General features: G+C 41.9%; 1 protein-coding gene across 2 annotated transcripts in view; it reads right to left on the bottom strand.

Annotated features, from left to right (window-relative positions):
- The window catches only part of gabrb1 (gamma-aminobutyric acid type A receptor subunit beta1), a gene marked incomplete at both ends in the record, with an annotated part of 83,452 nt that overhangs the window by 37,108 nt on the left and 20,051 nt on the right, over nt 1-26,293 (bottom strand). For both annotated transcript variants that reach the window (XM_079214926.1, XM_079214927.1), the window contains one exon: nt 4,648-4,868. In XM_079214926.1, coding sequence (XP_079071052.1) covers nt 4,648-4,868 — 221 coding nt within the window. The remainder of the gene's footprint in view (nt 1-4,647; nt 4,869-26,293) is intronic.

The raw sequence follows: 26,293 nt of genomic DNA, 5'->3' as shown, positions 1-26,293 counted from the left end.
TGCTTGATGAATGTAAAACAAATATTATTTTATATATATATATTCTGCTTGCATTCCTCTGATTTCATGTGTTTTTATGTTCCATCTCTAATCCGTAATGTTGTAGTGTAAATGTATTTTATCAGGCTAAACACCCACGTGTCTCTTTGTTTACCTTTTTTTTTTTAAGTCTTCATGCTTCCATTGGGAACTGTGTGTTTAATGTCACATTGCTATGAACTGTGGGTAATTCCTTTAGGCAAAGTCAGCATCATAAAGGGCTCAAAATGTCTGTCAGAGCCTCAAACACTCTACGATGTGACAGTGGGACATCTCTAAACCCTCAAGGACTTCGCAGGAGCGCACCTCAAAGCCCGTGAGTCCGTAAGGGGGGAGATTGGGATTGGACCTAACATTCACACACATTCCCTCCGGGAGCAATTTGGGGTTAAGTGTTTTGGCCAAGGACACATGGACATGGACTAGCCGATCCTCTGAGCCGATCCTTTAGCACTGAGCCACTGCTACAGCAGGGTCGTCCATTTGATACAGCTTTACATTTAGTCAGTACAATCTAAAGACATTTGAAGTTATTAAAAGATTGAGGTTTCAAGGTACGGCGTTGCCACTTTACATGATTAGTCATAAAACAACATGTTGTAACTCAACTATAACAACTTGAAATGCCAAATAAGAGTCATGGCTTGAGGACGTTCACAAGCCAATATTGACTCAGTCAAAGCCTCACCTAATTCCAAACATGGCCATATGCAGGGTTTTTAATTCACTGATTCCTCTCATCTAAATATTAGCATTTTATGTTTGGAGATCAAAAATGGATAACAGTAGCTTCAAAACCATGTTAATGGATATTAGTATACGACCTATCAAGCAGTAATACATGAGAATGAAGTTGAATGTCGCAATGTAGGATCCACATTACAAACTGAAAACACAGAAGAGGCTAAAATTATGACAAAACATCAGAAAATTAAGTGTTCAATTAAAAAAATTCACACTCACCCTCTAAATATACTTCCTTTCACTTTTTCTGTAACTGTATTCAAATAATGTAATTACAATGAATACACCCTCTTGAATTCATGTTTGTGTTTACATCCTTTTGGATTTTAATTATAAAAATACTGTATGTCTCAAACAGAACGAAAATGTAAGCAAAAGTTGTTTTATTATCAGATGACATACTTGCATAAGCTTACAATAAACCAAATGATATTTGACAGCAGTAAAAATACACTAAACTAGAACTAACTAGAATGTTATGAACCCTCCCAACCCACATCTTTTGCAGGTGCAGATCCTGCGTCTGTGACAAGGCACCCTCTGAAATGGCAGCTCAGGTACTTTTATAATAAGGTACCAGAGCTGCCATTTCAGTGACTGACATCATGGCAGCAGTATTTAGTGTGCAACAGGCCTTTGATCATTATGGCTTTCATGTTTTGAAGTCTTATGCAAAATAGGACATGATAATGTGTAAGAGTAAATGTTTTTCTCCACAAACAATCGTAAGAATTAAAAAGAATACACTCCCTGCAACATTTATCAAGGATTAATCATACATGTATTAAGGAGACATAGGCTATGCATGCATTCTAAATAGATCTGTAGTTAAACATTTGGTATAGACAAATGTCAGCCAACTGTCAAGTCATCATTCCGCTTTCTCTGAAACACAGGATGGCTTTGAACTCAGACTGAATTATTGACAGTGACCGGCCCAGAGTTTCCTCCTTTAACGCCACACAGCTCACTTCATTGTAGCTGCTCTGCTGCAGAGGGCACGGCCCGTGTACACTGCAGCAGGAGAGGCTTCATAAATGATTTACCAGCGGCTTCTCCCTCAAAGACACTCCAGAGATGCAGACAGAGCAATACTAAGAGGAACGTATTTAAGGAATGTGCTTCATGCTAATCAGCTGCTACTAACTGAAACTTATATTCTAATTAGGCTCAATTATTGCCACTCTTTGGAAAATCAGCTCTAAAAGATGAAGTCAACATTTATGTAATCAGTAAACATTAAAAAGTTGTGAAACTTATTGCTTGAAAGAAATGATTTGTTTCTCCTTATTTACCAATCATTACACAATACGTAGTTCCAACTTTTCAGTGTGACTGGCTGACAGACACTACAATTAGTGCCAATTTATCATGACATAGTGAAGCTCTCCCTTCTGCACGGGTTCCCAAACAGGGTGCTCTAAGGATGGGCCAAGTGCTGCAAGATGTGCTTATTATTCCTTATGCAACAGCGGCGGTAGCTCCCATGAATTTTTTTTCCGTGTTGATTACTGGAGCACTAATGGCTTATGATAGAATACATTGATCAACATCTGAAAAGAAAGGGTGTCAATAAGTGCAGCAGACTTTGAGACGATCAGCGATCACGGCCGACCGACCAGCCAGACCTAACGCCACCAAACTGCCCCAGGAAGGAGAGCCAACATGGAAGCTAAGCTAACCCAGCTAGGACCAGAGGCTACTCCACTACCCAGACTGCTGGCTGTCTGATGTCCACTCACAGAAAAATAAGATGGATAAAAGCAGTGCGAGTCCAGTGAATGTTGAGCCCACATCTTCACAGAGACTTGTATCCATCGTGGCCCAGGATCAAGCTGCACTTGCCAGGCGGACAGCAGGACTTTGGTGGTACGAGAGGAGGTGGACTCTTTGTTTACAGCATGATGCTTGGTGCTCCAACAGTCAAAGTTGATGGAAAATGTTTTCCTCATGTTGAATGTCGGCAATGTCCAGCTCATTCTGGGGGATCCCGAGGCGTTCCAAGGCCAGCCGGGAGATATAATCCCTCCAGCGTGTCCTCGGTCTTCCTCCTACCAGTTGCCTGGAAAACCTCTAATGGGAGGCGTCCAGGAGGCATCCTGACTAGATGCTGAACCACCTCAGCTGACTCCTTTCGACACGAAGGAGCAGCGACTCGACTCCAAGCTCCCTCCTGATGCCCGAGCTCCTTACCCTATCTCTAAGGGTGAGCCCGGCCACCCTACGGAGGAAGCTCATTTCGGCCGCTTGTATCCGAGATCTCGTTCTTTCGGTCACGACCCAGAGTTCGTGACCATAGGTGAGGGTTGGAACGTAGACCGACCGGTAAATGGAGAGCTTCGACTTCCGGCTCAGCTCCTCTTCACCAGGACGGACCGGTACAGCGCCTGTTTTACTGCTGCAGCCGCACCGATCCGCCTGTCGATCTCCCGCTCCACCTTACCCTCACTCGTGAACAAGACCCCGAGATACTTGAACTCCTTTGCTTGGGGTAGGCAGTTTGTCCCCACCTGGAGGGTTATTTAGATTTTTTCATTGAACATTCCAACACATAAAAATGGCAACAATTAAATGTTGACTGTTTTTCCTCAGTGGACACAAACAGCAGTCATCTGGATCACTCACTTGGACTTTCAAGCTATTTAAACTATGTCAGTCGCTCTGACCATCAAACAATGTTGCGGATTAGTATATGTTAGAGATGTATATTGTGATACAGGGGTTAATGTTCGAGCCCACTAACATTGGTCACTTATTTCACATGGCACTCACTTCCCTTCCTCTATCTTTGTGTTAGCGTTTTTCGAGGGTGTTTTGCGAGTGCGCTGTCGCTGCATCCTGTGCTAAGCACCGCCTGAGAAGATTGTGATTGGCTAAAAGAAAATACAAATAAGCCAGAGCGTTTTTCCCAATTGCAAAATTGTGATATGCTTTCTTTAGCACTGACAGTGCTGTGGAGATACGTCTGATACTAATGCACACCACAAATGCCATGTTGCTTTATGCTAAATGTTTTCTATGGCAAACCAGTGGGAGGCTTGTATTGTCAAGCAGGTATATAACATGCAATGTGTCTGTCACAGAGTTAGTGAAGCTTTGTTACTGGTGCTATAGTTTTCAATAAAAAACGGGTCCACACAACAAGATATGGATATATTTAGCAGCATTAGGGAGTCCCTTTGAGACAGTGTATTGCAAAAATGGGCAAAAAAACAAGGTTATGGGAAAATCCAAAAGGTCAAGCAGTGAAGCCAAGCAAAAGGTAGTTTGACACGCTGAACACCATTTTGGGCCAACAACGGACTTGTTGGCCCAAAGCAGGGACCTGGACTCTTTGTTGCATCTAGAGTTCAAAATAATGTGAAATAAAAGAAATAGCGTCAATGCCACTACCTGTACTGTTGACCGTTAAAACTGCTTACTTTACTCATCTACCAAATATATACACATATATATATATATATATATATATATATATTCATTTTATTTCAGACTCATGGGTCCATATAGCAACAAACACAAATACAACAACAATATATAAAATACAAGACAAGGACACAGGTATAATCATTGCAGTTAAAAAAGTCACTTGTGGTTAAAAACATACAGACACTTGTTCCAATATTTCCAGAAACAAGAAGAATACCTCGTATCACTGTGTGTTGGCTCAGTTAAGACTTCTAAAAGAGTCACAAACATATGACTTGCACTTGTCCATCTGGGAAGCTTCAGCACGATTCTGAAATCATCATTAAATGCCACCTGAATCTTTTTCATTGTTGCTTTACTATAAGTGCACCACAGGTGGGCTGTATAGAGAAGGTGTAGTCAAACCACAAAGTAAAGAGTAGAAACAGCTCTCACCTGAGACCGTAGAGCACAGTTCCATCAGGGTGCAGTCTAATCATCCGGTTCTTGACCGTCACCCCATGTACAAAAGACTTCTTGTCATTAATGAAGTAGGTGTCGGGGACCCAGAGCTGGTCTGCCACCCGGTTATCCAAAGTGAGATTGAGAGGAATGCCTGTGTAGGAGAGGCGCTTGTCTCGCCAGGACTGCTGGAAGTACATGGTGATGGTGTAGTCCTGTGGGAAAAACACAAATAAAAATGTGCTCCTCTGCCCGCTCTTCCTTTATTGTTTAATTTCAGAAACTATAACATCAAAAATAAAAAAACATTTCACAAAACACAAGAGCAAAAGAGAAAATACAAGACATTAAGTGTCAAGGGTGGCTTCCGAGAGAGAGGACACAAAAGTTGACGCAAAGTGCAAAAGTAACTTTATTCTCAAACTGAACTCACAACAGAGATCCAAACAGCGATCAGGGCAGCTATAAGCAGTATTCTAAACCACAAACTTAAACAAATAATCCAACACTGGGCAGCAGACATACAGGGTTTAAATACACGGGGAGCGTGCAGGTGATTAGACACAGGAGGAAACAATCAGGGACAGGGCAGACAATCACAGGGGCAGGAAGTGCAGTGAAACAGAGGACACAAGAGACAGGGACTTCAAAATAAAACAGGAAACCAGAAACAACCCAAAAGCGTGACATTACAAACCGGAAAAAGTAGAATTGTATTGGACAATGATTCATTTTTGCACATAAGTACTTCTTCTTTAACATTTCCGGCAGACTGGATGCCTTGTGTAGGTCGGGATAAGATACAATACAATTGTATTTATTGTAATGGAAATTAGAATAAGACTGCAAATACAAAGAGTGCAAATATAAACCTATGAAATTACAGTTCAGAGTGTATATCAAACACAGAGGAAGTTGTTTTCGTTTTGCGTCAGATCCTCTTTACTGAAGTGAAGTGAGCGCCTCAATATTAAAAGTAGGACCTGAAAGCCGCTGGGTGTCATATACATGGGGCAGTCCAGTGTAGGCGGACAGCTCTCCGGTCGGCTGGGCATACACATGGGAAGATGATGAGCAGGTGGTGCTGTCACAGAATATGCTAAATGTTTTACTTGTTATGCTCTGTTATTGTCACTTTATTCAATAACCATTACTGCTGTTATCCGGTGTTACATAATCATGGCCCTTTCTTATGACAGTCAAATTTACAACAAGTAATCTGTCATGTTTCAACATACAAGAACATCATCTCCTCTAGGAGTATGGACTGTGACGGCCTGTTTCTCTTTGGACTGCAGGGCATCCAGAATATATTGCAGATTGCAAGAACTCAAATCTGAAACTTGGTTTTCTGTAACAATGTAGCAATCAAACAATTTAAGCGGACAACGGGGAATGAGGAGCAGAGCATGTCGTTTACATTCACAGGCAGGGAGATTGACATGCTGCTGGATTGCAGATGATTTGAGTATACAAGTATGTTTTTGCTTTTGCGGACACCAGCGTGTACGCGCACGCAGACACACACGCACACACACACACACACACACACACACACACACACACACACACACACACACACACACACACCCTTTCAGGTCCCCCAACGGCTCCTGCCACTGGCCTATGAACACCTTAAATCTGGTGTTTTAATAAATACACTATATCAGCATTGTCTACACTCCCTTTCACTGCACAGTAATGCAGGACTTGCCTGTGGGAATAAAAAGAATAACGCTCTGAAATTACTTCAGTTTGTTGTAGACTACTGAAATGCAATTCAATATATCATTTATATAATACTCATTGTATTTGCACTCTTTCGATTTTGTATTGCAACTGCTGCACAGTCATTTCCCTTGGCATAAATAAACTTGTATTGTATACAGAATGTAATATTGCCAGAAAAATGCCTGCCATAAATAGAATGAAAAATGTAGATTGATTGATTGCAGATCCAAAGGACAATACATTTAAATGAGTTTCTCAAGCAGGCAGTCTAAATGCCATGGCAACTACACAGTTTAACCATCTCTTTTTACTGCTGATGGTGATCGACCAAAGTTCAGTAATAATATGTGATCGGGACATTGTCATTAATGCTTTGTATCCCTGATAATCCTACATAGGAAACTACACATCTGTGTTGAAATTAGCACAGAGAAATATTGTCTAACATCTAACGGACAGAGGTTCCATTCAGTAACATTATGATGCTTCATGCTCTGTTCCGCAAATAATTGTCTTCATCATGATGTGTTCAAATTAAATTAAGTGGTTTTAAGGAGATTTTTTCACAGCAATATATATAATACAATATTAGAGAGGGAATTATTACCTCTTTACCTTCCTACCAATAGCTCTCAGCAACTTATAATACATAATTATAACAGCTAATTTCTAGATTTTATTCTTACCAATCAAAATCAAAACATGTAGTTCCTATTTGTTTTATGTAAATAACCAATATAGATAATATATTTAAAAAAAATAACCATTAGAGGTTTTGATGAATTTGGAGAGGATTTAGTTTTTTTAAGGAGGGGATTTTAATTAATTCTGAGGTTGGGCTAGGAAGATCTACAGTAGATTGCTGGTTATATGTTAAATCTTTATTGAACCTGTGATTAAAGTTGAAGATTTTCCAAAGATTGTTTGCTTCCGATGTGTGATGCCTTTATTGATCCATGTTGATTAAGAGGTTTCTCTTTGCATACAACAATTAGGATTGTTCCAGGTGGGAGTAAAATAAGATGGTACACAAAGTGATGTTTGTTATTTTATGGAACTTCTACCAGTTCAAGGGTTTGCTAACAACTCCCTTGAACAGTACATTATTGTAGACACAGTACTGCCTCTCGTACCTTATTGCTTAAATAAATGGCGTGTTACATGAGAAAATGTCAATACAGAGCTACCAACTTTTCAAAAAACCTTGGAGTGAGATTTTGTCGGAGGTGACCAAAATTTTGCCGCGCACGCAGCCACACACGTTGGTGGCTCAAATATCAGGAAATTTGAATTAGTTTGGCGTTGTCCCCATGTTGTCCCCATGTTGTACCCTGCATTTTGGTGGTTTGTGGGGCCTAAAGTCGTTGATAGGGGCGGCCTACTGGAGATGGACAACATTGGTTACATTCTGTGAAGCAAAGACATAGCTGATGGTCCACCCCAGGACATTTTGGTTTAAGTAGATGTCATTTCATGCATTCTAGTGGATTTTTGGGTGGTATGCTAAAGATGTAGCCTGGTACCAGCCAAACTTAGCCCCGCCCACAACATTTGAGGTCTGGAAGTTCTGTCTGGCACTGCTCCATTTGGGAGAAATGATCCAAAATCAAAAATTGTTCGGACTAATCAAATTGTCAGGGCGGGCTTTATACGATGATGGACAGATGACAGTAATGTAATCAACCACGTCACCAAAGAGCGCTTAGGAACCACATGTCATTAACATACCTTAGTCCAGGGGTGGGCAATTCATTTTCCCAAGGGGCCACATGAGAAATTTGGACCGTTGTGGAGGGCCGGACCAATAGTCTGAACTTAATTCAATTAACTCAATATGAATGTTATTACTTTATTAAAAAACTGTAAACTATATTGTTTTGAGCTGCTACTGGTAAGAATACGTGCTACAATAAGGCTATGAAAATAAGTTAAAAAAAAAAGTTAACCGTACATTAAATATGTATGTTAAAGACCAGGAATTTATTAACTTTGAACAAAAGCAATAAGTGCTTTTGATGTTTTCCAGTTCAGTTATTCTTACTTAGTCCAGTCTGTGTTGCTTGAACAAGAGCATGAAGTCTGGTTGAATGAGGTGGAGATGTGACAGCTGACAGGTATCAGAGAGAGGATCTGATCTGTTGACCTTCATCACTAGAAGGTTTGTTCTCATGTAGGTAGATCCAAAGAGAACCAACATCTTCTGAGCATCTTTCCTCATGTGAGGAAAGTTCTCCTCTTTGAGAGAAGAGTGAAGATCCTGAAAGTGCTCTGCCAAAGTGGATCAGACCGCAGGTCAGATCCGCGGCGGCTTTGCGCGATTAATTTTCAATCTGGAGGCGGAGACTGCAGCGCGAGGCTCCTTGGGAGGCGCGAGTCTCGCGACAGAAACTGCATAACAATAGGCTTTCACTTCTGTCTCCAAGTCGGCAACACTGCCCGTAGTGAGGCTGCATAAGCGTGCGCGCGTGCGCGCACACATAAATAAATCGCCTTCAAAGTAAAAGCAGTGCCGTTTGTATTGCATTCATGGCGTGCACCTTATTTATTTATTTCATTTTTGATTGACCTCACGCGGGCCAGACTGGGAGAGCCGCGGGCCGTAAGATGCCCAGGTCTGCCTTAGTCTCTGCTCTTCCTGAGTTTCTCCCGCGGTTGTGTCTGTTTGAAAATCTTCTTCTGTTGCTAACTTCGGGACTCTTTGGGGTAAATAGGATGTCTATGCAGTGAATAGGTTGACAGATGCGCTCCTTAGCGCCATCTATCGTCGGGGAGTATGAAAAGGAACGAACGCACCTCGGCCCAAAATCAGAATTTTTTTTTTTGCCGTGAGAAATTGGTTGTGTGGCGTGAGTGTGTGTGAAAACATGCAAAAGTGTGTGTCACACGGCGAAACCGTGAGAGTTGGTAGCTCTGTCAATATCACACACAAATCATCACATTCGCCTAAACTTCTGTACGAAAAGAACAATAGAAAAATATTTTACTTCACTTTATCAAAGTCAAACTTTGCAGAGAGACTGTTAACATATTTGTGCTATTTTATAGTAGAATAAAAAAGCAACCATATGCGTCATTTGAAAGGAGATTCTTCCTGGAAGTCTTTTTTTTAAACTTTTCTGTGTTCTATCATCAACCAATAAACCAGTAACATATATACTGCTATATACACCTCTAGACGAATATCACAAGTGTTTTCTGAATATTATACCTTATATTTTAAGCACGGTACGCAATTATCAATGTTTTGAAGCGTATGCGGGCAGCCACTGATAACCAGTGAAGGGCACGGAGGAGCTAGTTAAGGGAGGTGATTAAAGACCAGTCGAGCTGCTGCATTCTGGATGAGCTGCAGAGGCCGGATGGCACTAGCAGGTAGACCTGCAGGAGGGAGATACAGTAGTCAAGGTGTGAGATGATCAGAGCCTGGACCAGAACCTGTACCGCCTCCTGGGTGAGAAGGGGACGTATTCTCCTGATGTTGTACAGCATGAACCTACAGGAACTTGTTGTTGCGGTGATGTTGGCAGTCAGGGAGAGCTGAGTGTCCAGTGTAACACCGAGGCTCCTAACAGTCGGGGTCGGGGCCAACACTGAGTTGTTGAAGGTGATAGTGAGGTCGTGGGTGGGAGAGCCTTTTCCTGGAAGGAAAAGTAGTTCAGTTTTGTCAGGGTTAATTTTTAGGTGGTGCGCAGACATCCACTGAGAGATGATTTTGGAAAGAAAGGGAAGTAGAGAGACAGGTCTGTAGTTGTTGACTTCAGATGGGTTGAGGGTGGGTTTCTTCAGGAGAGGGTTAACTCTTGCCTCCTCCAGAGAGTCAGGATGCAGTCAGGGAGGGTTGATAGAACAGACGAGGCCGGAGAGGAGGGAGAGTTGGAGAGAGAAAGCGAATGTTGCGACGGACAGGTATGTGGTTGTCAGTTCCAGAGTGTGGGAGAGAGTAAGAGATAAAGAAGTGGTCAGAGACATGAAGTGGAGTTACAGTGAGGTTAGATGTAAAGCAGTCTCTGGTGAAAATATAGTCAAGGTAGTTGCCAGCTTTGTGAGTAGGAGGGGAAGGACTGAGTGAGAGAGCAAAGGAAGACAGTAAGAGCAACAGGTCACATGACTTCTCCGTCTGGATGTTAAAGTCTCCCAGAAGGATGAGCGGGGGGACGTTTCCTGAGAAGTTTGATAGGAGGACATCTAATTCTTCCAAGAAATCTCCCAAAGAACCAGGTTGACAGTAAAGAACAACAATGTTTAGGTAGAGAGAAAAACTCCATTTGGGGTAGATGAGTAAGCCTGTGCCGCCACCCGGACCAGTGGTTCTGGGTGTGTGGCTGAAGGAGAAGGCAGAGGAGAGGGCAGCAGGGGTTGATGTGTTGTCTGGTGTGATCCAAGTCTCAGTGAAAGCCATGAAGTCCAGCAATTGCTTGATAGCAAAGCCAGACATGAAATCTGCCTGCTTTAGCGGACTGGCAGTTCCAGAGGCCCCCGGTGACGAGGTGTTGGGTATGTGTGGAGCGGGTGGGATAGATAAAAGAGGAGGGATTTCGGTAGATATTTTACTCAGCTACCCCCGAAAGACTCCTATGTCTTTATCCTCCGAGTCTTAAACAACGAGTATTCGCTGACGCTTCAAACCCCCACCTGGTTTTACACCAGAGGTGACGATGATAAACCACGGGCCCAGCTCGTTAGTGGAATGGCCACCAATAGAAACTACTGGGCTCAGGACAATAGGTCTTCCCTTTAATCAAGTTTAAGTTAGAAAAGAATCTGTTCCAGTTCAGCTTCTTGTTGTCTTTTTATTCACAGAGACTGAAATGATGATGCCTCTTAAAACTTCTTTCCCTGTTTTGCACAGAAGAGTTGGTGATGGTTTTCGAGCTTTGGATCAGTATTCCTAACACTGCGACTGCAATTACTATTACTTGCATCATGTATCAGCATAAGAGACAAATAGTAAATACATAATGGTAATATTAAGATGAGCAAAAGTGATCTTAATTTATTGAACACCTTTGACAGCAATTATGAAATAAAAACCCAACAAGCTAATTGTTAATCAATGGTTTCACACAACATTACACTGGGAACACTGTCACCACTCTTAAAGGAAACATTTCACATCTTACGTATTTAATTTAAATTGAGAGAATGATTCAGACAATGATAGCAATACTATTAGCATCACTATAAAAGTAATATGACTAATACTATTAATAATACTAGCAATGGGTGTCAAGCAGAACCACGGCAACAAGAGGAGCCACAAAACAGGCGAACTATGATCCATGACAAATGGCAAAACAAGAAAGCACAAAATTTCCACGGTCTTAAGCGGTCTTAAGTGAAGGGGGTGTCTGCCTCCGGTACCCAAACTCATATAAATAAATCATTAATTAGTGGCAGAATTCTTCATCAGGAGCTCTTCCTCACTCTCCAAATCCTTGTATTCCCATGAATCGATACCAAAGCCACTGATGTGACATAGTTAGAGAACTGCAAAGCCTGGCCTTACAAGAGCATATAATTCCATTGTACATGTTTATAACACAATTCAACCATAAATATTAACATAAATCATAAATATGACTCGAGGACTATTGCCGCACCTTTCTGGAAAGCTTACGCCCTACAGAATCCGCCAATTGCGTCAAATCGACTGTCAGACAAAGCCTCAGCAAGATATCAACCACATTCCAGCTCAAAAACTGAAATATGACTTGCTTATGGATGAAACGATATTCCACATGGCCTTGCTTGGTATGTATTGGTGCATCTGCTTGAGCAGATCCTGTCTGTGTTGGAACCAGAGGCGTCCAGGAAGAAAGTTAGGGCATTTTTGCTTTCAGAGACCTAAACCTACGGTACACGAAATGTGCATTAAATTAATTACTGAAAACATTTAACTTCACTTAATCAAAGTCAAACTTTGCAAAGATACTGTTAACACATAGTGCTATTTTATAGGAGAAAAAAAGCGATGATATGCATAATTAAAGCTGCGAGCAGCCTTGAGCGGGTCCTCGCTCCAGCCTGCCGGCAGGAAATTGCACTTTGTAAACACTGCACCGGTTCCCGCATCCGCCCTGTGGCGATAGACGTCACGCTCGACAACGTGCGTCACGTCTCTCTACGTGAAGCTTAGACCCTGTCGTGCAAATGTCGTTGCCGCTTGGCTGATTTCCTTTCGCCAGTAGGTGGCGCTATGACAATCCAAACATTTCTTCATGTACATGTGCTTAGGCCTGTACCGGCATCATGCATGAGAAGTTTTGGGCTGATTACATGTTGTATGTTGGAGTTACAGCAGCTTTCTCTCACATATCGAACTGCACAAAATGGGTGTGTCTTGAGGTCCACGCCACGTCGAGGCCGTTCATTGAAAACTTGCTGTGCATCAATCATGATGCACAGCAACTTTGGTATGAATCGGACCAAGCGTGGAGGAGAAAACTGCAATAATGTGTTTTTCACTAAATTCAAAATGGTGGAAAATCTAAGTAAGCGGAGTTTGGGTGTCTGAGAGGCTTTTTTGTAGAGCAGGTGGAGATGGACATGTGTGTGTGTTTCAAGTCAAAAAAACATTCTGGGTGAGGGGCGTCGCTGGTCCAACTTCTAGGGGGTGCACAAATATGACGCCTATATCATACATCTATTTTCACCAGGCCTGACACGCATGCAGAATTTGGTGAGTTTTCCAGTATGGCAAGTACCACGAATATGCGCCCAATATTCTAAAATAAAAATCTTAAATCAACAGAATAATAAGAATCCTTACAATAGGGTCCTCTCTGACCGACTACGTCAGTCGCTCGGACCCTAATTAAAATATAATTATATAATACAACAATCCTTACGGTGGTATTGGAGGCCATGGCAATGAGTATGTATTGTGCTTTGTCATTACTAAATAAACAAACAAACACATGTATTGTTAGATATAGATCAAGCAGATATACATCTAACAATACATTTGTTTGTTTGTTTATTTAGTAATGACTAAGCACAATGCATATATCGTTCCATATATCTATAAGACCAGACATTTCGTTATAATTTAGTTTTGGCTTAGGGTTTATTAATAATAGACCTGAGTCAAAGATGGCTGCTACTCTTAGAGGAATGCGAGTATTAATATGGCTAATTTAGGCTGATATGTTCTTAATGACAAACCCAGGTTTAAGGAAGACAAAATAAATCAATATGATAATCTGATATTAAATGATTTACTAGTACAGCTTTAGATGCCAGAAATCGGATGATTTAAGAGTCCACATTAAATGATATTTTGTTGTGGCTGTTGAGCAGACATTGTCTCTATAGGGTTTTAGCAGGGTAACTGCTCTAATGGAAGCTATGGAAAGTGTGTTGGACTGCAACCATGCCACAAGTACAGAACAACAGGATCATTGACTAACAGGATGGGTGCTGGTCTTCAAAATATCAAGGTCACTGAGAAAAGACATAACAGAGGTAGTTATAAAGTAATCAGAGACAATAAAATAAACGGTTTAATTTATGCAATTTATCTAAGCTCCTAAAAGCCTTGCAAGCATTCTGATGTACTGCTCATCCAAATGCTTCAGTTGACTGCAGTTAACCTTGGGGGCAGCTGGCAGGAGAATATTGCATCACTCCTCTTCTATCAAGCTAATCTGAGGCGCAATGCTGCAGTTAAGATTCTACTCACAGCTCTCTGGCTTTCCAGCATTCGTTGCATTTTGTAAAGATGCTTATGCATGCATTTCCCAACAAGCTGAAAGGAAATGCTAACTTTTTGAAAAAAGGGAAGGCACGCTTATTACAAGGACTTAAAATGAAAGTGTTACAGTTTTTTTAAATGACTGCTCAGACTACATGGGCTAAACTTCCTTGCAGGTTTAAAGACGGCATGATTGCAGTATTTCAGTATTCAAGGTTCTGCTGCAGAACAGAATGCCCATTTGTCATCAAACTGTTTTCCAGATATGTAACTGTGACTTCAACAGTCCAGTACCAGGTCTTTTTAGTGGCACTTTATTTAAATCAATGTAACTGTGGCTTGGCTTATTATTTCTGTAATCATAGTAAATACCCCACAAACAAATTGCAGTGACCCTGACAGTCATTTTCCATATGCATAGTAAATATCCACCAAGGCTTGTTTCAATTCACCTGGGAATAGTATTGAGAATGACTTCCTATCACCAAAACAGTGTCAGGCCTCACGATCCAATATCTGTTTACAGAAACAGAAGACAAGACACAAGTATGCTCTGTGTTGCACAGCAGTAAAGCGCTGAGTAATAAAACAGACGGATTAGTCATTTAGCCCACCAATGGAACTGTTAGCGGCAAATAATAAACTGAAGATGACATCACTGCTCATGAGGCAGAAGTGAGAAACTGCTACCTCATGGAGTTGGGAGGCGGCAGGGGAGGCGGAGCTCCACCACTGCTGCAGCATCGCACTGCACTGCACCGCACCGCACTGAGCTCCAGGCGGACAGGAGAACAGGGCCAGCAAATGCCCTTGGTTTGCTCTCTTTTTTTCTTCTCCAACATTCTGTGCTGGCATATGAAAGGCGATCTCTTCTGATGTGCTGCTATATTTTCCTTGTGCTCCTTCTATCTCAATATATGCCGACATATCTAACTACCTATCTGTCCATATTTTTTCTGCAGCAAACAAACAAGCAGAGCAGCAGAACATAGGCTCCTATGGCATGCAAACCACTGCAGTATGCTCCTGTCTGACCTACTTCTACCCACAGCCAGCTCTGGGTGCAGCCTGGAAGACATCATACAGAGGGGGGGGGGGGGGGGGGGGGGGGGTAGGTGATGGTGTGGCAGTGAAGTATTTCTGCTGCTTACCGCAAAACTTGATCTGAGAAAAATGTGTAGTCTTGGCCACACATTGTGATAGCTTGAATTCACACGATCGTGAATGTTGGCCTGCAAAGGCTAGAATGACTGTGTGTAGTGGGAAGGCCAACGTCGTGACCAACCCACCAACTCTGCAGCTCCCCTCAACTCTATAGAGCTTTTTAGCTCCTTTTAGCTTTTGGTTTTGGTTTTATGTTGAATAGTGTTACAGTGCTGGTTCTGTCATCAACCTCATTTCCAGCGGCAGCAGGCAACTGTTTTCAGTAAGAAAGCTCAAATAAACCCAACATACACAGCACCAAACTACAGACAGACATTGAGACATACTTCTTCTTTTTTCAGGAGTTGGTGGAGACCAAACCAGAACTAAAATAACAGTGAATATTGGAATTTCATTCATCATGTCACAATCATGTCACATGTCATCATGTCACGGTGAGGTTTGTCTTGTCTTGGGGTTTGGTCTCATTACTTCCTGTTTTATTTTGAAGCCTAACTCTCCTCTCGTTTCCGGTCACTTGCCCTTCCTCATGTGTCACCATCTGATTGTTGCCACCTGTTCCCCATTACCCTCATGTGCTTATAGTCTGTGCTTCCCCTTTGTCTTGTGCCAAAGTGTTTCATCCTTGTCCGTGCGCCTAAGCCCGTATCCACAGTCCTAGTTGAACTTTCCAAAAGTTTGTGTGCTTCGCCACGTAAGTTGTTTTCTGTTTCCTCCGTCAAGAGTGATTTTGCGTTTGTTGAAGTTTTCTAGTCTAGCTTTGATTTGTGTTTCTGTAGTCTGTTTTCTTCCCTCCTTCGGGAGCGTTTTATGTTTAAGGATTTTCCTTGTTTCTAGAGGTTTTGTGTCCCTCCCGTTATTCGAGTAATTTCTTTTTAGGAGGGTTATCGTCCGCGAGCAATTTATAGCCCAATGGTTTTTTTTTTTTTCACTCTTCAAAGAGGATCCGAAAACAATAAAGTGCACTTGTACGTATATCCTCTGCATCTGGGTCCTCATTTTAGTCCAGGCCTGACAAATCAGGCACACGACTCCAAGTAAATGTTGCTGGATGTGATGAGGTTACTATTGCATTTTGACAATCAAAGGAAAGTGTGACACAACAAAGGGGGAACAGACAGGATGCTCTGAAATGCACGTCTCCCCCACTATGTGCTCACCCTCATCTCGGGTCTGACTTTAAGTCTGGAAGTCTCACTTCACATACTCCTTCTTGCAAGAATAAATGAGGAAAAAAACAAACGCAGTATTTTTATGTACACACAAGTAATTGTATAAATAGTTTTTTATATATATATATATATATATATATATATATATATATATATATATATATAATGCAACAATGACCAACAACATACACTTACTACAAGTGTTTCTGTAAAAAATGTTGAAGAGCACAAACAGTGAAAAGTATTATTTATTTGACATACTCAACTGCCCCAAAATCTCCACAGTGGGCAGTGGCAGTATGCGAGGCAGACGGTTGAAATAATGAATGTTGTTATTGATGCGTTCATTTAATGCAGAGAAGACTTATTGCTTCATTGCGAACAGTTTGTTGGTAATGGCATACTTAGTCCTTAGTGTAAGCAGCAGTACATGCTGATTGAGTGTGTAGTGCAGAGTACGTTAGTTTGTGGTTTCAAACACAACCATGATCAAATAATAAATCATTAATGAAAGAAATATGAATGACACTGTCTCAGACAATGCAATGTATATGGTCTTCATCATAGAGCATCACAGAGCTGCTGTCCACTGCTGCTCTGCAACAGACAGCTTAATTTGTCATCAGGCACTAGACTGACTTAAGCATACAGTGCCATTAATTAAAAGAGACACTGTGTGAATTAATTGATCATTTCAGAACCTCAATCTGCAGGCCTGTATCCTCTGTCAATTTGAAAGCATATTTTTGGGGGTTTGCTGCTTTAATGTTCCACGATAGTTGCTGCAGGGACATTAATACGCGCATGGAAAGATTTACAATTTCCAAAAGTGTCCTCTCTAATCAGTAAGATGTCACATGGCAGCATATCACATGGTTTGTTTCTCTTTGTTTTGTTTTTTTAACTTCTTCTTTTATATATTTAAATCATTTGTATATGGCAGTTGCCTTTACATGTTCATGTCAAAATGCATGAGGTCACGCCGATGGGTTCATGAAAATAGAGTCAGCAGTGTCCTCTTGTGCCCACCTGTCCATCAGCACTATCTAAGTATTCACACCTAATCACACAATGATGTCACAGCCTTCGGGAGCAATTTATCGGGTGGAACAAGACTTTGGAGCACTGTACACTTCACGAACCCCAAATAATCATTAGAATCAAGATCCCTGAGGATAATGAGCAGGGGGCCAACAGGGTCCTGTTTTTTGTCTGAAAAGAAGTCTTGGTATCAGTTTTTTTTTTTTTTTTTTTTTTCATAATTTTCAACCTTGTGATGAAGCTTATGACAATAAAGACCATCAAAGAGACCCTGTGCTCGGCCATAAACGCTTGGATATTGTTAATGATGTCCATTCACAATCCCACATCACTACAACCCACCGCCCATGTTGTGTTTACAAGGCGTCTATTTTTTTTATTGAACACCCAATGTAGCTTCCCTAGAGACTTTGGTGTCAAGAGGAAATATGACTGAACATGGCATTTGACACATGTTTGTAGCTGCTTTAAACCTGTCCACATAGCTGTTCACCATGATGAGTACATGTTCTGTCAGTGTTTTCTGTATGAGCACATATTCAAGCTGCTGCATAGACACATCTGAATATTTCATAATCTGTATGGTGTCTGTACCTTTTTATATGTAAGAACCACAGTGTCTTTTAGAAAAAATAGTTGTTTTGAATTAATTTAATTTCCAAAGTATTTTATAAAGCGTCAAATCATGACAGAATTTATCTCAAGACACTTTCCATATATGTCTAAAGCGTTCTCTGTAATTTACAGAGAACCAACATTCCTTAGGCAGGACCTGGCTCTGGGTGGACAGCCATCTGCCCGGGTTGAAAAGAAAGAGGGACAGAGAGAGACAGTAACAACAATAATAAGAATGCTAATAATAGTAAGAGTAATAGCACAAACAATCAAATAAATATGACTCCTACCAATAATAGCAGCAGAGGATAGGCTGGTGTGGGGCATGTCTGTGAAAACCCTGCAGGCATTTATGATTAGCTATGACTGTACATTTTGCATCCAAGTATTTCTCAAATTTAGTGGATACTTTGTGCATGTGTTCGAACCACCCGTACAGTGCTATTGTTTTGCATATTGCAATTTTTAAAACTTGGACATGGCAGCATTACAAAATGTGCAGGACAGAGAAAGATATGTGATAACATGTAATGATAAGGGACTTAATCTTAGGAGAGCACCACCACTTCTCTTCCATATTACTGTGACTATCAAATCCAAGTCATCGTCTCACATAGATGTGTCAGTGCTCTGTAAAACATGTGCATTTTTTTCCATAAACAAATCTACATTGTATGCATCACCTGAATTTAAAACTGCCAGTACATTGCTAGCTAGGGAGGGTATTCTCAATACGACATTCAAAACACTACCTGATGGTGAATCCTCTAAAGCCTCAATTACACCAGGCAGTTTCCTGCTTCAGAATATAACATCAAGAGGCTGACACAGTTCTGAAGCATTAAAATCTGGCAAGTCTGTTACATGTCCATGACTTCTATCCCCTCCACCAGTCCAGGATGAATCAGTGCCCCTTATTGATTCACTCACCATACTGTCTGGATTATTGTCTATTTAACTGGTTTGAATCCTACTTGAAGGACCAACAATACTTTGTCTGTAGCTAATTACACATCAGAGCTGACTAGGATGACATGTGGTGTTCCCCAAGGTTCAATACTGGGGCCTCTTCTGTTCAACATCTACATGCTTCCACTGGCTCAGATTATGAAAAACAAAGTGTGTTGTTATAATTATGCAGACGACACACACATCTACATCGCTATATCACTGGGGGACTATAATCCCATACAAGGGCTGGCTAAATGCATTGAAGAAATCAATAACTGGATGTGCCATAATGTTCTTCAATTAAATGAAGATACAACAGAAGTAATTGTTTTTGGTCCCAAGGACGAACGATTGAAAGTCAGCGCTCAGCTTCAATCGCTGATGTTAAAAACCTCAAACCAAGCCAGAAATCTAGGTGTAGTTATGGATTCAGACCTCAACCTGAACAGCCATATCAAGACTATTAAATCAGCCTACTATCACCTGAAGAATATATCAAGGGTTAGAGGACTTATGTCTTAACAGGATTTGGAGAAACTTGTCCATGCATTTATCTTCAGTAGACTTGACTACTGTAACGGTGTGTTCACAGGCCTCTGTAAAAAAGAAAGAAAGCTGCAGCTCGAGTCCTCACTAAAACCAGGCAAGTGGATCACATCACTCCAGGTCTGAGGTCTTTGCACTGGCTTCCTGTCCAACAAAGAATTGACTTTAAAATCCTGCTGCTGGTTTATAAAGTACTGAATGGTTTAGGGCCTAAGTATGTTTGTGATCTGCTGCTGGTCTGGGACTGGTCTACCTTATGAACCATCCTGACCCCTCAGGTGGTCTGGGACTGGTCTACCTTATGAACCATCCTGACCCCTCAGGTGGTCTGGGACTGGTCTACCTTATGAACCATCCCGACCCCTCAGGTGGTCTGGGACTGGTCTACCTTATGAACCATCCCGACCCCTCAGGTGGTCTGGGACTGGTCTACCTTATGAACCATCCCGACCCCTCAGGTGGTCTGGGACTGGTCTACCTTATGAACCATCCCGACCCCTCAGGTGGTCTGGGACTGCTCCACCTTATGAACCATCCCGACCCCTCAGGTGGTCTGGGACTGGTCTACCTTATGAACTATCCCGACCCCTCAGGTGGTCTGGGACTGGTCTACCTTATGAACCATCCCGACCCCTCAGGTGGTCTGGGACTGGTCTACCTTATGAACCATCCCGACCCCTCAAGTGGTCTGGGACTGGTCTACCTTATGAACCATCCCGACCCCTCAGGTGGTCTGGGACTGGTCTACCTTATGAACTATCCCGACCCCTCAGGTGGTCTGGGACTGGTCTACCTTATGAACCATCCCGACCCCTCAGGTTGTCTGGGACTGGTCTACCTTATGAACCATCCCGACCCCTCAGGTGGTCTGGGACTGGTCTACCTTATGAACCATCCCGACCCCTCAGGTGGTCTGGGACTGGTCTACCTTATGAACCATCCCGACCCCTCAGGTGGTCTGGGACTGGTCTACCTTATGAACCATCCCGACCCCTCAGGAGGTCTGGGACTGGTCTACCTTATGAACCATGTGACCCCTCAGGTGGTCTGGGACTGGTCTACCTTATGAACCATCCCGACCCCTCAGGTGGTCTGGGACTGGTCTACCTTATGAACCATCCCGACCCCTCAGGTGGTCTGGGACTGGTCCACCTTATGAACCATCCCGACCCCTCAGGTGGTCTGGGACTGGTCTACCTTATGAACTATCCCGACCCCTCAGGTGGTCTGGGACTGGTCTACCTTATGAACCATCCCGACCCCTCAGGTGGTCTGGGACTGGTCTACCTTATGAACCATCCCGACCCCTCAAGTGGTCTGGGACTGGTCTACCTTATGAACCATCCCGACCCCTCAGGTGGTCTGGGACTGGTCTACCTTATGAACTATCCCGACCCCTCAGGTGGTCTGGGACTGGTCTACCTTATGAACCATCCCGACCCCTCAGGTTGTCTGGGACTGGTCTACCTTATGAACCATCCCGACCCCTCAGGTGGTCTGGGACTGGTCTACCTTATGAACCATCCCGACCCCTCAGGTGGTCTGGGACTGGTCTACCTTATGAACCATCCCGACCCCTCAGGTGGTCTGGGACTGGTCTACCTTATGAACCATCCCGACCCCTCAGGAGGTCTGGGACTGGTCTACCTTATGAACCATGTGACCCCTCAGGTGGTCTGGGACTGGTCTACCTTATGAACCATGTGACCCCTCAGGTGGTCTGGGACTGGTCTACTTTCTGTTCCAAGAGTCAGAAGTAAACATGGAGAAGCAGCGCTCTTTTTTTCTGCTCTACATATCTGGAACAAGGTTCCTGAAAGCTGCAGGTCTGCCGAGTCTGCTGCTTTTTGACTGTTTTAATGATTTTAAAATGAATGTTCTTAATTGTTTTTAAATCTTGTTTTCTTCTGCAATATGTTTTGATGCTTTTAATTGTTTTATGTGAAGCACTTTGAATCGCCTTGTTGTTGACATGTGCTATACAAATAAACTTGCCTTGCCTTACCGTTTTATTCTAATTGCAGGTCAATACATCATCACCAACACCTACAAACTCAATACCACACACAACAGCAGCAGGGACAAGACGATTAGCTATGTTCATCACAGCAGATTGCTATAACAGTGTCATCATAACAGTGGGCTCAAGATTATCAAGATTGTTGTCTCTTGAATCAAGACATGAAGAGAAGCATTACGAGCTGGCATGGCTCTGATATGTCTATGACTTATATTACCTCTGCCAAAGGATGATTCTGCCCCTTTTGCTTTAACCACCCCATATCGTCCGTGGCCTAGATCAGCCCCCAACCACCGGGCCGCGGCCTGGCACCGTTCCGTGGCTCCCTTGGCTCCCGCACAGAAAGAATGAATGAAAAAAATACTAGAGAAAAAAAATCAAGGTCGGAAAGATGTTTTATTTTGAAAAATGGCCGCATACATCCGTCTTTGAGTCTAAACCTCTTGAAACATGTCAAGAGGTCAGAGGTGTCAAGTAACGAAGTCCAAATACTTCGTTACGTTTCGTTAAGTAGAAATTTTGGGTATCTATACTTTACTGGAGTATTTATTTTTTAGATGACTTTTTACTTCTACTCCTTACATTTTCACGCAAATATCTGTACTTTCTACTCCCTACATTTTAAAAATAGCCTTGTTACTATTTCACTCCGGTTTGTTTTCACTTCGGCTCGTCATCGTTCAAAAACACACACAAAAACCTCTCCGCCCCGTTGCCCACAGATACAGGTGAGCGCTGAGCACACAGCAGCGGACAGAAAGCGTCGAAAAATATGTCGCGTGAAAAGCAGACTGTTATATCTGCGTTTTAAACGCTCCCAGGGTGAAGCTCTCTGAACCCGGAGCAGCTCTCTGAACCCAGAGCAGCTCTCTGAACCCAGAGCAGCTCTCTGAACCCAGCCATAGTGCTCGTGTCTTCTACCAACAATGAGCTGCTGGCTTCACATATTACAAAAGTACAAAGTACACGGATATAAAACGAAGTCATTAATAAATACATGGACAAATGCCTGTACTTTCGGGTAAATGGTTACGGTACGCCGTTAACAGGTTAGCTTACGCGATTTGACGCGATGCCGTGAGCTCCGTGAGCTCGTCTTTTCCTGCTGTTGCGTTTCTCAAAATAAAAAAATAGATCTAAGCTCAATATTGAGCATGAATTGAGAGAGGCCGTATCAAATCTACAACCCCGTTTATAACATATCTGTCGAGGAAAGCAGGTCACTGCTCCACTAATACTGATACAACCTGATGGCTCACATATCTGCACTCATTCTGTTTTGTTTGGCAACAAAAATCAAAAGCTTATTGTTTTCCACAATGAGCTATTTAGTAGTAACTAAATATGAGTCATTTTTTGCACAGATAGAACTTACACACAACATTGTCTGATGGGGCAATCTGATTTACTTGAGAGTGATTGCAATTGTCTTTATTCTGTTATTTATAAAAGCACAGATGAGTCACACAATTATGTTATTTACAGAAAAAGTTTGAGAACCACAGCTTTAAGTGTTTGTGTCGGAGTCGCCGCCGCCGCCTATTTTGCACTATTACAATACTTATAGGCAACTAGTTATCATGTCTTCCGCTCCATGAAACGCATGTTAATGTTCAGTAGTACACATATGGTACTTTAATGTATTTGCATTGTAATAAAGTGTGATCATTTTAAATGGGCATATATGCAGCTGAAACGGGTAGCCAAGTGCATCCCACATTTTTCAACATAACATTTTAAAACATTATAGTCATCATGGCCTTTATAAAAATGATTGTTTTGGGGGAGGTGGGGTAGTGCACTATAGGCCCCTGAGACGCGGCTTAAGAGTTTGTCCTTAATGGAAAAAAAAATCCCCTTACATTACTTTTACTTGTATACTTTTAAGTAGTTTTGAAACCAGTACTTTTACACTTTTACTTAAGTAAAAAGCTTGAGTTGATACTTCAACTTTTACAAAAGTATTTTTAACAGACTGAGTAGACTGGACTAAAGGGTAAAGTTACGGAGTAGACTAGACTAAAGGTTTAAATTAAGGAGTAGACTGGACAAAAGGGTTAAGTTACGGAGTAGACTGGACTAAAGGGTTAAGTTAAGGAGTAGACTGGACTAAAGGTTTAAGTTACAGAGTAGACTGGACTAAAGGGTTAAGTTAAGGAGTAGACTGGACTAAAGGGTTAAGTTACAGAGTAGACTGGACTAAAGGTTTAAGTTACAGAGTAGACTGGACTAAAGGGTTAAGTTACGGAGTAGACTGGACTAAAGGTTTAAATTACGGAGTAGACTGGACTAAAGGGTTAAGTTATGGAGTAGACTGGACTAAAGGGTTAAGTTATGGAGTAGACTGGACTAAAGGGTTAAGTTAAGGAGTAGACTGGACTAAAGGGTTAAGTTAAGGAGTAGACTGGACTAAAGGGTTAAGTTACGGAGTAGACTGGACTAAAGGTTTAAGTTAAGGAGTAGACTGGACTAAAGGTTTAAGTTACAGAGTAGACTGGACTAAAGGTCTAAGTTACGGAGTAGACTGGACTAAAGGTTTAAGTTACGGAGTAGACTGGACTAAAGGTCTAAGTTACGCAGTAGACTGGACATGAAGAACCCCGAGATGGGACCGGCTCGAAGCAGAGTAACGGTTACATTTGTATGCACTTTATAATTGTCTTTATGCCGGTAGTATCACTTTATTACGTCATGTTTATTACGTCATGTTTATTACGTCATGTTTATTACGTCATATTTATTACGTCATATTTATTACGTTATATTTATCACGTCATATTTATCACCCACACCGTGAAGGCCGGTCTGTGAAAAATATTGTCTTAAAAAGGTTGTGGACCGCTGGCCTAGATTATTGTCTACCGCAGTGTTCTGATTGCAGGTCGATTCATCATCATCAACACAGACTTGACACCACATGCAGCAGCAGCAGCAGCAACATGCTTAGCTAATCACTTCACCCTCATGTCCAGAAAATAATTTTTATAGTGCACCGCCTCATGTTGATAGAATCATATTGTCTCACCACACACCAACCTTCACCAGTGTCAGGAGTATCATTATTATTAACATCGTTATCACAAGCATCACAGCCAGACGCATCACTGTACAGTAAAATGATTCCAGTAGGCCATGTTCACTATAAAAGACCAATTATGACATTCAGATCAATGCGAAGTTACTATATGATAATCACCAATGACACTTACAAGATGGATAAGAGTACTGACATCAACATATTGCGCCCTTATTCAGATCCTCTGTTTGTTTTTTTTGCAATTTTTGAGCGTCAGTAGCCTGAACACATCTATCCAAAGCATCAGATTTACTTAGTCCTCGACTATGTTAGATAAGGTTTTGCTACAAACAAAAAAGTCACTCAGACCAACTCTTATTCAATGAACAGATCCAATCTGCTCTTTATCAAGTTACACAGGTCTGGTCTCCCAACGTTATTATTTCCAACAAATCAGACCTCTACTTCACATCAATTATCTGCACTGTCTCGTCCTCTTCACTGCAGTGCGCCTAAATCTCCCACACTAGCTTGTCCTCCTCTCCCGAATATGAATGCATCGGGTAACTCTGGTTTCGGGTACCTTGTCTGTAACTTGTTATTCACAGGATTGTTGCATGAAATTAGAAAAACAAAAGTAAATACACATAGACGACATGAATTCCATACAAATCCTGTACACTGTTTGGATGTTTTGGTCATGGATGGCCAATGGACTCGAATTCATAAAGCTCCTTTTAGGTTTTCCGACTACTCAAAACGCTGTACAACATTCTCACATTCCCTCACACATGGCAGAGGCCGCCATACAAGGTGCCACCGGCACATCTTGATCTAAACATTCACACACTGATGGCACAGCCTTCAGAAGCAATTTGGCTTCAGCATATTGCCCAAGGACACTTCGACATATGGACTGGAGGAGGAGCTGGGGATCGAGCCGCCGATCTTGACCCGCTCTACCACCCAGTACTTTTTTTCCGTTTGGTTACTTCACATTCTGCCCTAGTACCTCTAAGAGAATCTGATTTGTTATGCTGCTGTGGACCTTTAAGACACAATTAGACAGACACACAAAGTTTTTAGGAATAAAACATTTCAGAATTAAATATCAAATAGTAATTTACACGATAGCATTACTATCATGCAACGACACTGTTAGTAAAAAAACAAGCCATTAATAGTCATGGATATATAACTATTAAATACTAACATGCAATAACATGCAAATGTTTTCAATATCATTCAGGTTGTCAGCAATAAATCCCTACATACTATTACTACAAAAAAAAATCGCCTTTCTAGTCTTCGGCTTTAACCTTACATGTCATCATTCACCCATTCATACCCATTCCTACACTGATGGCAATGGCTGCCATGCAAGGTGCCACCTGCCCATCTGGACTCTAATTAACATTGATACCCATCCATACGCCATTTGTGGTTAAGTGTATTCCCTAAGGGCACACCGACATGGACGAGAGGAGCCAGGGATCTATGTACGACCCGGCTTCACAACTCTTGCAGATAGTTTTGAATGAGTAGCATATCAGAAGTGGGCGTAGTCACGGTGACGTTGCCTCTGGTTTGTGTGCTTTAGTTTGTAAGTTCATCCTTTTTGTTGTCACCATCTTTGTTTTTTGGTAGTTGCCATCTTTTCCGTTTTGCAACCAGAAATGAAAAAATTAAAG

Source organism: Taurulus bubalis (assembly GCF_910589615.1).
Source record: "Taurulus bubalis genome assembly, chromosome: 1".
Classification (NCBI taxonomy): domain Eukaryota; kingdom Metazoa; phylum Chordata; class Actinopteri; order Perciformes; family Cottidae; genus Taurulus; species Taurulus bubalis.
The sequence above is the reverse complement of the archived record's forward strand: the minus strand, read 5'-3'. Positions and strand labels throughout refer to the sequence as shown.